Genomic DNA, 16,738 nt, shown 5'->3' with positions numbered 1-16,738 from the left:
GCTTTTTGCATTTATATATGATTTCATGCAAAAAAATACTTAGTATAAATATGTATATATATATATATATATATATATATATATATATATATATAACAACACTTTGGGCTTTAGATCTATTTGGTTGAATGGCATTTGAGTCTTTTGGAAACAAATGTTATGGTCTTTCTCGTAAGAGCTGGTATCCAATGAACATCAAAGCACTGACCGAGAAGTGATTGTATGTCTCATAATCAACAGAGCAAAATAAAGTCGCGGAAAAAGCTACAGGAATTCAACTCTTGAGGACACAACGGGATTTTACGAGAACTAATAATGTCTGTAACAACATATCTGTAATCCTGTTTGGAAGGTCTTTATATGATTCCAAGAAAACCTTCCATTGATTTTCCTCCCTTATAATCACAGAGCTGCCCAACAAAAGTCAGAACTTCTAAAAAACTTGTGTTTTCAACATTGTGAATGATGTGTGGTATTTATAGGGAGAGGGATTGCCTTGAAGAGTAGTTTCCTCTTTTTTTTTCATTTTTTATTTATTTATTGAATATCACATATTCATGAGCACAATCTTTATTTCCCATTCCTATCAAAGTACCAAGGTTGGAAATAGTTTCCCTTTTCCCTAGTCTTGGCCGTCCATACCACTATGGCATGTGCCATAAATTTGTTTCCTCTTTTTCCTTTTGACAAGTATCTTCATACATCAATGCACAAAATAAATTCCCTTTCTCTCTATTGATGGCCACGGTTTTGAGCATCTAGAACAAGCTTCTCGATGTTTCTTTATTTATTCATGACAATATAAGAAAAACCCATGTAGAATTTTCACATAAAATTTCATAAAATGAGATTCAATCCTCAAGGCCCAAATGTCCATGTTGGCCGTGTGGATCATCTACATTGTCATCATATGACAATGTCCAAAATCTTATTTTGACATTTATACCATCTTATTGTCCTTATGGAAAAAATTACCCTTTAGACAATTTTCGTAAAATTCGTCTAGTTCAACACTTGAACTTGTTTTGACATAGCTACTAGTTTAATAAATACTACTCATGACTTGTGGTATTGACCTCATGGATCTAAATGAACAAAGCTTGAGCTAGCATGCTTGGACACAAAATTTCACAAACCTTTTCCAAGTTCTAGCTTAATGTCACTGACTCCACTAAAGAGTTGACACTGAAAATCTCTCGGTTCAAATGAATGTATTTTCTACTAAAAAATTCTACTTAATTGTGATGAGTGGATCCATTGAATATTATCTATGTTTACCCTTCATGAATATCATCAACTAGATGAGATTTATAAAATTACCATTTTACCATTCTAGTTATTATTTCCACAAGAAGAGTAGTAGTCATTACTTATATACATTTGATGTAATAAAGTCTTATGAAGACTGTTGCTTGTAACTGCTGAATAATTAATAAAAGTTGAAACTTTCATTCATTCTTCCTTGTCTATTTGAAACTTTATGATAAACCATAGTCTTTAGTCCTTAAACAAACCTAACAATAAATGAAGAGTCAAATATAGACTTGCATGAACAAACTCTTCATGGTTTGCTTAAAATAGCATATTCACAATCTAAGGATCAAAAGGCTATTGATCTTAGTATGATTGTTAGGAGAATCTATGATGTCTGGTTATGAGACATAGAGAGTTTGAGACTCTATAGTTCTTCCTAGGTATCTTCTGAAGGTAGTGAATTGACCAATGCACTTCTAGAGACATTGTAAGAAGAAACAATTTAACCTGTTCTGTCTCAGAGTCACTATGTATGAATCGCATCATGCTTACCTCAATCCTGAAATGAGACATGTCATTTCATAGCTTACGTATTCTCATTTGAGAAAGTCGGAGTTCTAGATTCACTATGTGATATAGACAAGACCTATTGGTGAAATGCTAAGTTATGAAGATGTCATGAACAACTTTGTGAAGATCTCAAAGATATGGAATTCATGTACAAGATTGCTGAAATGCAATGTATATCATCTCATGCTTTGTTCCTTGGAATGTGAATAAATGAACTGGCCAGTGTCTAAATTGAGTCATGACTCTTTTGGATGAATCAATGTGACTTGTTAGCTCCTCGTCAATACATTGTTTCTAACTTATTCACAAGCAACAAAAGAGTTGAGGAAATAACAACTGGAACTGTAAAATGGTAATTTTGTAAATTTCATCTAGTTGATGATATTCATGAAAGGTAAACATAGATAATATTCAATGGATCCACTCATTACAATTAAGTAGAATTCTTGAGTAGAAAATATATTCATTTGAACCGAGAGATTTCAGTGTCAACTCTTTAGTGGAGTCAATTGACATTAAGCTAAACTTGGAAAAGGTTTGTGAACTTTTGAGTCCATGTATGCTAGCTCAAGGTTTGTCCATTTGGATCCATGAGGTCACTACCACAAGTCATTAGAAAATGATTAGTTAAACACGAAAGCTAAGTTAAAACGAGTTCAAATGTTGAACTAGACAAGTTTTACGAAAATTGTCTAAAGGGTAATTTTGTCCTTTTGGACATAGGATGGTATGAATGTCAATAGATACGTTTTTTGACATGAAAATGAATTCATGTCACACGGACATACTAGTATATTGGGCCTTGAGGATTGAATTTCATTACATAAAATTTTATGTGAAAATTCTACATGGGCTTTTCTTATGTTGTCATGAACAAATAAAGAAACATCTAGAAGCATGTTCTAGAAGCTCTCAAAACCGTCCAACCCAAGAGAGAAAGAGAGTTTATTTTGTGCATTGATGTATGAAGATACTTACCAAAAGAAAAAGAGGAAACAAATTTGCTCCATGAGGAATGAAAGTGGTGTTGGAATTGATCTAGGGTTTAAGAAAAAGTTTAACGCTTCGTTAAGCGGCGAAATTTTAAAAATTTTCTTTTACAAGTAAAACAGTTTTTACTAACCTAGACAAAGAGCAAGCACATGTAAATAAAAACTAACATGAGCAAAAAAGATTACTAACCTTTTTAGAAGCTTGAACGTTGAGAAGCTTTTGGAAAAAGGTTGCAACGTTCGTCTCCCTCGCAACACGTCTCTCTTCCTTCCTCGGCAACTCGAGCAACCACGAAAGTTTCTATCAGTAAATCACTCGAGAGAAAAGGAATTAGTGAGTGGACACTTTTAAACACTACGACTTAAGAACGAGTCTTGAAGTCGCAGAGCTAAACACTAGGTCAAATGAGGACCTAGGTGCCAAAACAAAAATCGAAAATTAACTAGAGAGAGAGAGAGGAGTTCGGCCAAGTTCTAGAGAGAGAGTCTCTCAAATCTCTTAAACTTGGATGAATGAAATGTGTGGAATGAGGCTCCTATTTATAGGAGAGGTCTCACCTTCAATAAGGTAGTTTCCTCTTCTATAGAATATCACATATTCATGAACCAATTTCCCTTTTTTTCTCTTGAGATACTCGGCCAACATAGGCTTCAATAAGCCTTGGATTTGTTTCCTATTTTGTTCCATGCCTTGCCTTTGACTCTCTCTTGGCCGAATTCCCTTAAGCATCCTCATGCAAATTTGTTTCCTCTTTTTCTTTTGGCAAGTATCTTGATACATTTATGCACAAAATATTCTCTCTTTTCTCTTGGGTGGTGGGCGCCCAACATGTCTCTAGAAGGAGCTTCTAGAAGCTTCTTCATTTGTTCATTACAACATGAAAAAGACCCATTAAGAATTTTCAATAAAATTCGTATGAAATGAAATTAATCAACAAGGCCCTATTAATCTAATTTGGCCGAGTGACATTAAGTCATCAAATGACCTTGTCAAAAAATTTATTGACATTCATTTCATGCTATGTCTCAAAAGACAAAAATACCCTTTTGACAATTTTCGTTCTTGTTTTGACTTAGCTTCCAGTTTAACTATTCCTACTCGATGTGATTCGTGACAGTGACCTCATGGATCCAAATGAACAAAGCTTGAGCTAAATACTTGGACTCAAAAAGTTCACAAACGTTTTACAAGTTTAGCTTAATGTCAACTGACTCCACTAAAGAGTTGACACTGAAAATCTCTCGGTTCAAATGAATTTATTTTCTACTCAAGAATTCAACCTAATTGTAATGAGTGGATCTACAGAATATTATCAGTGTTTACCCTTCATGAATATCATTAGCTAGTCGGGATTTACAAAATTACCATTTTACACTTCTAGCTGTTATTTCCTCAACTCCTTTGTCGCTTGTGAATAAGTTAGAAACAATGTATTGACGAGGAGCTAACAAGTCACATTGTTTCATCCAAAAGAGTCAGGACTCAATTTGGACACTGGCCAGTTCATTTATTCACACTCCAAGGAACAAAGCATGAGGTGATATACATTGCATTTCAGCAATCTTGTACATGAATTCCATATCTATGAGAACTTCACAAAGTTACTCATGACATTCTCACAACTTAGTACTTCACCAATAGGCCTTGTTCGGAATCAGATAGTGAGTCCGAACTCTGACTTTCTCAAATGAGAATACGTAAGGTGTGAAATGGCATGTCTCATTTCAGGATTAAGGTAAGCACGATGCAATTCATACGTAGTGACTTCGAGACATAAGAGGTTAAATGGTTTGTTCTTATCTTGTCTCTAGAAGTGCAGTGGTCAATTCAGTACCTTCGGAAGATACCTAGAAGAACTATAGAGTCTCCAACTCTCAATGCCTAATAACCAGACATCATAGATTCTTCTAACAATCATACTGAGGTCAATAGTCCTTTGACCTTTAGATTGCGAATATATCGTTTTAAGCAAACTACGAAGAGTTTGTTCATGCAAATCTACATTTGTCTCTTCGCAAGTTGTTAAGTTTGTTTATGGACTAAAGACTAATGTTTTATCATAAAGCTTCAAACAGACAAGGAAGAATGAATGAACGTTTCAACTTTTTATTAATGAATAAGCAATTACAAGCAAGAGTCTTCATGAGTCTTTATTACATCAAATGTACAATATAAGGATTACAACTCTTCTTGTTGCCACTATTGACAACAAGTGGGCGACCAAGAGAGAGGAAAAAACAAATGAGGAGACAAATCCAAGAGCCTTCATGGCACATGTTGGACGTCGAAGTGGGAAAAGAGGAAACAAGGATTTGCTCATGAATATGTGATATTAAACAGAAAAGAGGAAACTACATTTTCAATGCCAAACCTCCTCCTATAAATACCCCACCTCATTCACAATTCATGACACACAATTTTAGAGACTGAGAGCTTCTCTCTCTAGACTTGCAGTCGCCCATCTCTCTCTCTCTCTCTCTCTCTCTCTCTCTCTCTCTCTCTCTCTCTCTCTCTCTCTTCTTGTTCTTTTGTTTTCGCACCTAGGTCCTCATTAGACCTAGCGTTTTGTTTTAGCTCTTTGGCTCCAAGACAAGTTCTTGAGTCATAGTGTTTAAAAGTGCCCACACACTAAATCCTAACCACACTCGAAAGACTCTAATGGTAGAAACGTTTGTGGTTACTCACAGGTTTAAGAAGACTAGTGGGAGGCGAGCTGAGTGGGGAGACGAGCGATTCAACATTCCTAAGGCTTCCCAACGCTCAAGCTCCATTCAAGGTTGGTACCGAGTGAGAAGTCAAAGTAGTTTTAAAATTTTAAATTATACGCTCATGCACTTTGTCTAGGTAGTAAAAACGTTTTACGAGTTTTTAAAGAAATTTTATATTCCGCCGCATGCTAGAAGCGATAATCTTTTCTTAAATCCTAGATCTATTTCAACACACTGTTGAGATCTTCTTCACCTCCACGTCTCCGCGCTGCACGATCTCTCGAATCAAATGGTATTTCCTCTCAATATGCTTAGAGCGTTTATGGCTTCGAGGTTCCTTTGAGTTAGCGACAGCCCCATTATTATCACAATAAAGTGTCATGGGCTCATCGACTTTTGGAACAACTTCCAAATACTTAAGGAATTTTCTAAGCCATACAGCCTCTTTGGATGCTTCACAAGAAGCCACATATTCTGCTTCCACTGTGGAGTCACCAATGCAAGATGCTTGATACTCTTCTAAACAATAAATCCACCATTTAGGATGAACACAGATCCTGAAGTGGATTTTCTAGAATCCTTATTTGCCTGAAAGTCGGAGTCGGTATATCCCGTCATAGTCAGGTCAGTACTCGAATATGTAAGCATCAAGTTCCTAGCTCTCCGAAGATACGTAAGAACATGCTTAACAGCAATCCTGTGCTCGGGTCCAGGGTTGGACTGAAAACGGCTTACTATGCCAACTGCAAAGCAAATATCTGATCTAGTGCAAAGCATAACATACATGAGACTTCCCACGGCTGAGGCGTAAGGAATTTTTCTCATGTCCTCAATCTCTTGTGCAGTCTTGGGAGACTGGTCCTTAGAGAGTGAGACTCCATGCCTAAAGGATGTTTGACCCTTCTTGGAGTCTTGCATCGAGAAGTGATCAGGACGAAGGGGATAACGGGCTCAAAACTCAAGATCACTCATGTCTGGAACTAAACACCCCGATCCAGATTGACGGGTCTGACCCAGAGCGAGTGGTAGGGATAGGTTCCGAACTGAAGGGCAAATTAAGCTAACTCATTCATTTCCTAAAAGAGAATAAGTCGGCCTTCGCCTGGACCACCTAAGACATGCCAGATATCGATGTCAACATTACATACCACCAACTGAACGTTGACCCGAGTTTCAAATCGGTGATACAAAAGAGACGCAAGTTCGGCTCGTATAGGGCTAAAGTAGTGAACGATGAAGTAGAACGGCTCTTGAATGTAGGATTAATCCGAGAAATAAAATACCCGTATTGGTTGGCCAACACGGTCGTTGTAAAGAAAAAGAACGGGAAGTGGAGGGTATGCGTAGATTTAACAGATCTTAACAAAGCATGCTCGAAAGACAGCTTTCCCCTTCCGCACATTGATCGGTTGGTCGAAGAAACCACCGGACATATTATGTTGTCCTTCATGGATGCATTTTCCGGATATAACCAGATCTTGATGCATCTCGATGATCAAGATAAAACCGCCTTCATCACGGATAGAGAAATCTATTGTTACAAAGTGACGCCTTTTGGTCTGAAACCACTTATCAAAGACTCGTGAACAAAATGTTCGAAGAGAAACTAGGTATGACCATGGAATTCTACATTGATGACATGTTGGTGAAGTCTATCCACGACACCGACCACGTAGCGCACCTCGAGGAAGGTTTCAAGGTACTAAATCGATACCAGATTAAATTAAATCATGCGAAGTGTTCATTTGGAGCATCGTTAGGAAAATTCATGGGCTACCTAGTAACCCAGCGAGGCATCGAGGCGAACCCCGACCAGATCTAAGCACTAACAGGAATGCCCTCGCCTAGGAATACGCAAGAGGTACAACGATTAATCGAGAGAGTGGCGGCACTGAACCGGTTCATCTTGAAATCAATGGACAAGTGTCTCCCATTCTTCAAGTGTATCAAGAAAAATACCTGAAAGGATTTCAAATGGGACGTCGATTGAGAGAAAGCCTTTCAGCAACTAAAAGAGTAATTGGCTTCTCCGCCTGTGGAGGAAGAACCCTTATACCTTTACGTTGATGTATCACCCGCCGCTGTCAGTGGCGTACTGGTAAGGGAAGAAGTAGGAAATCAGAAGCCTAATTTCTACATCAGTAAAACATTCGAAGACGCGGAGATCCGATATACCGTCATCGAGAATTTGGCATTGGCCGTGGTGGTATCAGCGAAGAAGTTACGGCCATACTTCCTAGTCACACCCCGTAGTAGTAATGACCACCCAGCAACTGCGGACTGTTCTCCATAGTCCAAACCAGTCCAGAAGATTGACCAAAAGGGTGATTGAGCTATCAAAATACGACAGAGAGTATCGGATGAGAAATGCGCCAAGTCGCAGGTCCTCGCCGATTTCCTTGTCAAGCTCCCGACCGACCATGAGGAAGATCTAAAACCAGATGGAGTTTGGACACTCAACATGGAGGGGGCATCCTAGAAACAAGGGTCCGGAATCGGGATCCCACTTGTTTACTAGAACAATCCTTCCGGTTGGGGTTCGCTGCCTCAAACAACGAGACCGAATACAAAGCCATAATCGCTGGATTACGCCTTGCAAATGGCATCAGAGAAAGAAGCGTAAATGCATTGAGCGATTCTCAGCTCGTAGCCAACTAGTTCAGTGGTGAGTTTGACACGTCGAAGAGCGCATGAAGAACTATGTATCCATCGTCCGGGATCTAGCTAATCAGTTCGACAAGTTCAAGCTCACTAGAATTTCCCGAGGAGAGAACATGGCTGCAGACTCCTTGGCCGCACTCGCCTCCACATCAGACCCGAACGTGAAAATGGTTATCCATGTAGAAGCAATAGAATCACCCAGTACACCTATGGAAGTTAATTTCACAGAAATAGAAGAAACAGATTGGAGAACACCAATCGCAAGGTATATCCAACACGGAGAGCTACCACACGACAACCCAAGAAGCTCACAAGTTGAAATCCATCAGCGCGAGATATTGCCTCATAAACGGGAAGCTCTACAAAAGGAGTACCTCCGGACCATATATGAGATGCCTAGGACGGGATGAGACAAATCGAGTTCTCAGTGAAATCCACGATGGTGAATGTGGAAATCATACGGGAGGACGATCCCTTGCTCTGAAAGCCAAAAGGAAGGGATATTTTTGGTCCACGATGCTAGCCGACAGCTCGCAATGGGCTATAAAGTGCGAAAAATGCCAAAGACACGCACCCATAGTCCGACAGCCCGCAGAAGAGCTATCTTCCATCTCTGCACCATACCCTTTTATGAAATGGTTGATGGATATAGTAGGACCCATGCCTCCAGCTCCGGGCGGGAGAAGATTCCTATCCATCCTCATCGACTATTTCTCCAAACGGATTGAGGCCGAAGCCTTCCCAAATGTGAATGACGTTCATGTAGAAGGTTTTGTCTGGAAAAATATCATTTCACGCCATGGAGCCCCACGAGCTAGAAACAATGAACGACATCCCGGTGTTGCGCTCTTGGAATGCCCAACATTTAAGGAAATATTTTCTGCTAACCAGTGTACCATCGAACTACATCGTGACTTGATCCCACCAAGTGGGTACGTAGGCAGCTCGCAAGGGCACAGTCGCCCCCTTATCCACCTTATACTTGTCAAAACCCGCCTAAGTCCATTTTACTTTGTATTTTTGAGGTTTTGAAGTAAAAACTCGAACGACCTCCGTGCGCTAAAACCGGGCTCATACGTCCACACTCTTGTAAGACGAACTTTTTGCCTACACAAAGCTGAGCTCCACAGTTTGCACCACAAGACAAAGGGACATAGGAATCTTCAAGCCGAATCTACGCATTCGCAGACGTCTAAGCCGGGTCTTGTCCCGCAAGGAGTTTTGACAAAAATAAGAAAAATACGCTCTATCGAGCTCAACACACGCAAAGGAAACAAGAATATATATAAAAAAGAAATTACTATTATCACTGTGCTTCCCTACCCCGGAAAAACATCACAATGTACCGCCTCCAACGATTTAGTTCCAGAAAATTAAAAATATTAGCTAAAGTTCGGAAACCATACTGGCCTACCCGAGAAAAACAGTATGCTGACATAGTATGGAAAGCATAAAAGATTTACTGACTTAATATAAAAAAAGAGAGAGAATAGAATACGATGACTTGTCTCATGGGTTGGTAGCTTGGTCAGGTCGTCTCGAAGTCCCAACAGTCTCAGCCCCGGCTGGAGAAGTCCTTGCGTCGAGAGAGGAAGTCTCAGCCACGAGACCGACATTCGACCCGAACTCGTCCACGCCCTCGGGAATCGCCTCCTCAACATTCGAGCACCTAGCTCTGGGTACGGAGTAGGTCACGTCGGAGAGGTTGAGCGGAGGAACAACGTCCATGCTATCAGTAAAGGTCGTCCCCAGGTCCTTCATCAAACCTGTTATCCCTTTGGTCATCGATTTGATGCCGATCAATCCACCGGAGCTAAGCAACACATCTCGGCTCTTGAAATCCAAAGTTATCACTGATTTCAAGTCTGTCGTGAGAGGTATTGAGTAGCAAAAAATTAGAATGAACTACATGGTGAGTGAAGCAAAGGGAACATAGCTGGGATTCCTTTTTAAGTGAAAGAATTGAGACACTGCGAAAATACAAGCAAGTGTGTTATAGACGATCTCCAAATCCGCCTTCCAAATTGATTCTTCCGCTTTGATCATTCCATAATATCTCTCGATCCAAACTCAAATATTGAGCTTCCTATTAAAGTGGGCCCTGCTTGTATAAGACAAACCTATGCCATTAGCTTCATGGAAATTTTACAAGTCTAAGGCTCCGTTTGGAACCCGGAAAATAAGAGAGAAAGTGAAAATAATAGAGAAAATGAAAATGTAAGAGAAAATAATAGAAAAAGTCAAAATTCTAATTGTGTTTGAAAGTCATAGAAAATATGAGAGAAAATTGACGGAAAAGTAACGATGAGACTAGGGACGGAGCTAACTCAAGTCCAGGGTGGGCTCTAGCCCTTTCCCCAACAAATTTTTTTATTTACATTTTTGCCCATTTTTAAAAAATTTATATTTTTTACCCTAAAATATTTACACTTTTGACCTATTTTTTTTAAAAAAATTCATTTTTACCATGAATTTTTTTTAATTATAGCCCCCCTAAATTTTTGTATTTACATTTTTTGCCCATTTTTAAAAAGTATTACATTTTTACCCTAAAAAATTTACACTTTTGACCCATTTTTTTTTTAAAATTTCACTTTTACCATGATTTTTTTAATTAGCCCCCCTAAATTTTTTTATTTACATTTTTTGCCCATTTTTAAAAAGTTTTACATTTTTACCGTAAAAAATTTACACTTTTGACCCATTTTTTTTAAAAAAATTCATTTTTACCATGATTTTTTTTAATTAGCCCCCCTTAAATTTTTTATTGACATTTTTTGCCCATTTTTAAAAAGTTTTACATTTTTACCCTAGACAAATGTGATCACCTCATAGACAAATGTGGAGAGATTCTCATTTTCCATTTGATTTTCGAAGGAAAATGAAATCCTCATTTTAGTTATACACTTTCCCTCGCATTTTTCATCATATTTTTTTTCTACCATATTTTCCTCAATCCAAACAACTTAAGTAAAATAAGAGGGATTTCCATTTTCTTTTCCCACCTATTTTCCGGGTTCCAAACGGAGCCTAAAGGAAAGAATTTCGAGAGATCATGCATCGGCTTCGGACTTGAAGTCACAGGTTTCTCAGTGCGAGAATATGTCGTGAAGTCTGTGTTGATTGGTTTTCTAGCAGCATAGTGATCGGAATGCGAGATTTTAGATGAACTGCTAGCTGGAATAGAGTTTGGAGAGAAGAGAAAGAGGAGTGACATTGCAGCACAAAGAAGAGGAATATTTGGGACTTCCATTGGTGACTGTAGCACATGGTATATTAGTTTTAAAGAGTGACAAAAAAAAAAAAAAAAAGAACAGAGAAAGAGATGAGCCAAACTGTAGTGGAAGAAGGAATAACAGTATATATATAAAAAAAAAATAGAATATAGATCATGTATAGTTTACAAGTGCGGTGGTACTTAATTATATTTTAGGGGAGTTTGGACATATATAACCTATTTAGATCTTTACGTTATTCTAGCCTAGTTACATAATAATTTAAAAAATAATCCAAACTAATATAAAATGCACGCTCCGCCATATTACAAGAGACTTGGATATGGATTGTGTTTTAATTTTAATATTTAAATGAAGAATTCAATTGAGATTAGCCTTTTGACTAATTTCATAGTTTCTTGTTTTCTAGTCAACACTTATTTTTCCACACTCGTGAATGGCCACTAACTTTGGGAGAAGAATTTTCTTCCTTGAAGATAATGGTGTTTTGATAATAGTGGAAAAAAAACATAGAAGGTAATGGTTGACTTATAAAACTTAACTTGTTCCGTCGACGCTGTCGACAAGGAAAAAAAAATAGCCTGTGCTTCATTAAATTCAAAACCATTTGATAGATACATCTACCAAACTAAGTGCATGGGAATCTCATCTGTGGCTTAACCTCGTCGAACGGTCACCAAAGTCAGAATCTCACTCCCAATCTCCATCTCTTTGCATAATCTCTACACTTCTTCGCAAAGCTATACAATAATTCCGTCAACAGATAAATACAAGTGAACTGAACTGATAGCTAAATTTACTCGGCGCACTTCTTCTATTATTACCATGCATCCATCCATATTGTTCAACTTTATGTACAATATTTCAAAATGTGGTCCCTGATCTGATAAAACAACGAGAGAGCGGTACACAAAACATGACACCCTTCTCTCTGAAAATTAAGGCTAGTACTTTTAAGACATTGAATTTTTTTAGAAAGACAAAAAAAAGCAGAGCAGCCCTGTTGTTTCAGCCGGAGATGGAGAGCAACCTGAGGGCGTTGGGGGAATTTCCGCTGGTAGAGGTTCCGGAAGGAGGAGGATTAGGAGGAGGAGGAGGGAGGAATTGGTCGCAGTGGTGGAGGCCGATGCGGGTGAAGTCTTTGACGAGAACTTGGATGTGACCGACGAGCATGTCTTTGAAGTGCTTTGAGGAGCTCTTGTCTCCCTCGTCCACGTCTTGGACTCCGCCTCGCACCAGACACCCCACCTGGGCTCCCTCCATGTACGCCTTGCACGCCACCAGTATCTCCTTCCCCCGCCTCACAAAGTGCCCCACCGCAAACTTCTCAAAATGCTGAAACCAGTTTCCATTCCCATGCAACGTCAACTACTACTTAATGTATATATATATATATATATATATTCCTGCTTCTACTGAACACGCCTTTCTTACCTTTGGAGGTTTCCTCATTGAGTAGGTCATCGTCCTCAATGATAGGAGGAACGTGTTTTCGTTGTACTCCTCCGACTTCTTCTCGCCGTGGGCCGACCCAGCCGTTTGAGCGTACCCAGGCTCGTTAAAATAGGGCTTCGCGTTCAGGATCAGCGCTTGTATTGACACCAAAACTTGCAACATGGTCGATGTGCCAGGGAGCCACTTCTCCTCCTTGCTGCCCGACCAGGTGTTGAGTAGACTCAGGCACACTTTTCCACAGTTGTACAGGTTCGGATTCAGGCGAAGACCACCTGAGTGGTAATACACAAGCTGAACAAAAACACAGCACACACATCTTAATCTTAAAATACACACACAAACTCAAACATATCGAGGATCACATACCGGCGGTACGCTGGGATAATGGGACGGAAAGAATACGTCAAAAAAGAACAGGCCATCATGGTACGGCGTGCCCTCGGCTCCAACTATGACAGCTCTCAGAAGATCCATTCTTGATTCGTAAACCCTAACAAATATATTATCTGTTGAGGCATAAAACATGGACACGAGGTTGAAGTCAAGCAAACAGACAAAAATTCACATTATCTACTCATATCACCCAATCAATCAGCAAGATGTGCCTAGTTGTATAGTTGAAAATGGTGTCGCTAGTGACCAGACTAACCAGGCAAATCTTTCTCCAGAATCTTCCACTCGTCCTGAATTCGTTTTGCCCAACTCCTCGACGGCTGTCAGAAAGAGAGAGCAAAAGACGAGATCGGCGATAAACACATTTCGAGATTAAAAGTTAAGATATGAAAGACGCACCATTCAACTCACCTGCTTTGTTGAAGAGCCTTTGCTTTTGTAATGGTGATCGGAATAATCATCGACAGTGTCAAACTGCTTGAAGATCTGAAATTGATCCATGACTTCGGTCGTGTCCACCACAGTAGAGGGCGCTGGAACATCGTTATCTGGACAAGGCTCTGCAAATTCGTTCTTCGGCGTATGATTAAGATTTCCAACCCACGCGTTATCTAGCGAGCCTGAAGCAAAGAATGTCGAACCCCATGGATCGTGGTTCATATGGATTCCGAAAGAGGACGGATTGAGAGCATTAGCTTGCATAGGAGTCTGAGACCAAGGGAGAGATTGTCCTACACCAGAAAGATGTTTGGCCCCTCCAAAAGGATCAAATGACACTCCTATATGGTGGTCTTGGTAATGTAAACCTTGATATTTCATATGAAGGTGTGCGTCGTCGGAAAATTCGGGAATATCAGGAGCCCAAAAAGACTGATCAAATGAAGGTGGTGACTTCAACCCATTTGGCTGGTTTACAGAGTCGAAACTAGTAGGGCTACTCGAATTTGATTGCTTCTTTCTACCCTGAAAAGGTCTCCTCCAACGAGACTTTGATAACGCGCCAAGAGCTGAACTAGACAGAGCACCTTTGTGTTGTTGTATAACCTTCCTTTTACTTTGGGCTGGCTTCGAAGACCACGGAGGCGTAGGCATATCCAGAACAGTAGGCTGGCCTGCAATATTATTATTATAATAATCCATTTCGTTTGGAAAGCTTGAAGTCGTACCCAAAGCTGTCGTGGGAAAACAGACCGGCTTGGGAAACCTAGGAGCAGAAGACGATGGGATGGTTCTATGATGCTTTTTTGTGTTTCCTATTTGGGTCTGTTCATTCCCAGGTGTAAATGCCGAGGGCAAATGAACAGGCTCTGCATTGTTTGTATGCCCAAAATCAGTGCCACTAAGGGGATTCATGTTACTCTGATGAGGATCCAATAAAAAAGGGACAGGCGCTTCAACTCCCGCAGGAATGTCGGAATTATCAAAGTGGGCTTGTAACAAGGCATACGTATCAACGTCCATATCCGCGTCCAAAAATAAATCAGTGTAGTCATCGACATTATCGCAGGAATCATCAGAGCTGTGATCATCTAGGTTGATTATGTTGTTAGGTGTACCGGGAAAAAAACCCTTTGAGGACTCGACCCCATTTGTCGATGCACTTCCTTGCTCACCGGAGGTTCCAAAACGATTGGCCCCATTTACCTTCATTCATTAAAAATAGAAGAAAAAAACATGTTATGATAATAACGTATTAGTACTAGGCATAGTTCTTTCCAGAAAACAAAAAAAAAAATGAATGTTTTCATAGGTATTCAAGCACAAACTTCCACTAGTCGATCATCGTAATCGTCAGAGAAAATTTTTATCGCCTTTCCTTTATTCTTATTGTTGAAAGTCACCATGCTAACAGAATCGGCATCATCTTCAATATGAATCAAGCGGCCCATATCTATCTGGATAGAAATGAAAGCATGTCAGGTTTACAATAATCAAGTACAGAGAGAATCATCTAAGCAAAATAATAGGAAAAAATTACAACAGAAATCAAACTTTAGATGAGTAGTTCAAAGGGGAATGGAACAATAACCCAGCAAAACACACATAAAATGTGTCTGAAATCTGAAATTGCCACAAATTCGAAAAGCTTGTAAAATGGAGTTTAGTAAAAATGCCCTGGAAAACACTGCGCCATAAATCCATTCAACTGACTAACGAACTCAGATAAAGAGGCTGGCAGATAAACATGGGCAGAGTAGGTATGATCGAATGATTTAACGTAAACGCAATCAACGACAGAAAATAACAGATTGACTCGAGTTATATAGAATTTCCACTCTTTGACCTGATTACAGTCAACAACAGCAATTTCAAAGACACCAATTGCACGTTATATACGAAATCCGAATTTCGAAACCTTCATCATTCACCTAAATTGGTCGTTTCACGACAAGTAATTACAGATAAAGCCGAAGAAAAAAAAAAGCTTTGTTTTATCTTCCACAATCTAGAATTCGTGCACTTCTTCACAACAGGATAGAATATTACAACAATGCATGTAGAGCGATATGAAAAGCCTAAGGATTATTAAAAAAAACAAAAAAGTTATTAAAAAAAACTATGAATCCCCGGGAATTTCAATCATCGAACTTTATAAAGCACCAATTAAATGTAAAATTCCTGATGAATTAAAACCAGTCTTGATCAACACTAGAATGATTTGAAACATCCCGTAACCGATGCATGCATAAATAAACGATAAATATAAACCAAGAAAACATCGATAAAGACAGCGAAAATCGGAAACAACCCAAAACGAATACGTTTGACCTAAAGTACCGAAAACCCAATTGTGAGGCCAACCGAAAAGAAATAGAATTTGAGAGCTGAATCAGTGATCGATGAGAGAAATTAAGCAAAATTCCAATCGAAGAAACAGAAAGAAGTAAAGATCGCAGCTTTTTAAACCTCTTTGTGTTTGAATAATCTCGACGGCGGAGGAATCGGCGGAGGAATTTCAACGACATCAGGATCCATATAAAGCGCCAACGAGTAGAGAGAGAATCGTCGCTTCCGGTTCGGAGAGCGAGAAAGTGAGGGAAAAGTCAAGACGAAACGACGGAGATGAAATTATAAAAGAGAGCGTTTTATAAAAGAGAGAGAGAGAGAGAGAGAGAGAGAGAGAGAATTCTTAGGAACACCGGACACACGAGTCAGCTATTGGCTTCGGCTCCAGAATCTCGGCTTGGCTAATTGCATTTTTTTTTTAATATAAACTATTAAAGGTTATTTTATTTAGGGTTTATGGAATACCAGCACTTTTGACGGAATACCAGCATTAAATGGTGTAAATTTAATACCAATTTTTTTTTTTTTACTATTGATATTAACAATTTATGGAATACCAGCACATTTGACGGAATACCAGCATATAAATGGTGAAAATTTAATAATAATTGGTTTCTTTTTTACTATTGATATTAATTGTTATTTATGGTATTTTATTATATTATATATATGTTATCAATG

General features: G+C 39.1%; 1 protein-coding gene across 2 annotated transcripts; it reads right to left on the bottom strand.

Annotated features, from left to right (window-relative positions):
- Positions 1–12,206: 12,206 nt before the first annotated feature.
- Positions 12,207–16,363, bottom strand: LOC149401683 (uncharacterized). Of its 2 annotated transcripts, none has more exons than XM_089612191.1 (7): positions 16,178–16,363; positions 15,037–15,165; positions 13,682–14,914; positions 13,527–13,590; positions 13,244–13,383; positions 12,857–13,168; positions 12,207–12,757 (listed from the first exon to the last, which is right to left on the bottom strand). In XM_089612191.1, exons 1-7 carry the CDS (start codon positions 16,244–16,246, stop codon positions 12,431–12,433), a joined length of 2,274 nt encoding a protein of 757 aa, XP_089468317.1. In that variant the 5' UTR covers positions 16,247–16,363; the 3' UTR covers positions 12,207–12,430. The 2 variants fall into 2 exon arrangements, with proteins under 2 accessions (XP_089468317.1, XP_089468318.1); XM_089612192.1 differs by having other exon boundaries at positions 15,037–15,161; positions 16,178–16,359.
- Positions 16,364–16,738: the final 375 nt, after the last annotated feature.

Source organism: Urtica dioica, chromosome 4 (genome assembly GCF_054948205.1).
Source record: "Urtica dioica subsp. dioica isolate 48M chromosome 4, U.dioica_male_clone48M_v1_H2, whole genome shotgun sequence".
Classification (NCBI taxonomy): Eukaryota; Viridiplantae; Streptophyta; class Magnoliopsida; order Rosales; family Urticaceae; genus Urtica; species Urtica dioica.
This window is presented reverse-complemented; position numbering and strand designations above follow the sequence as displayed.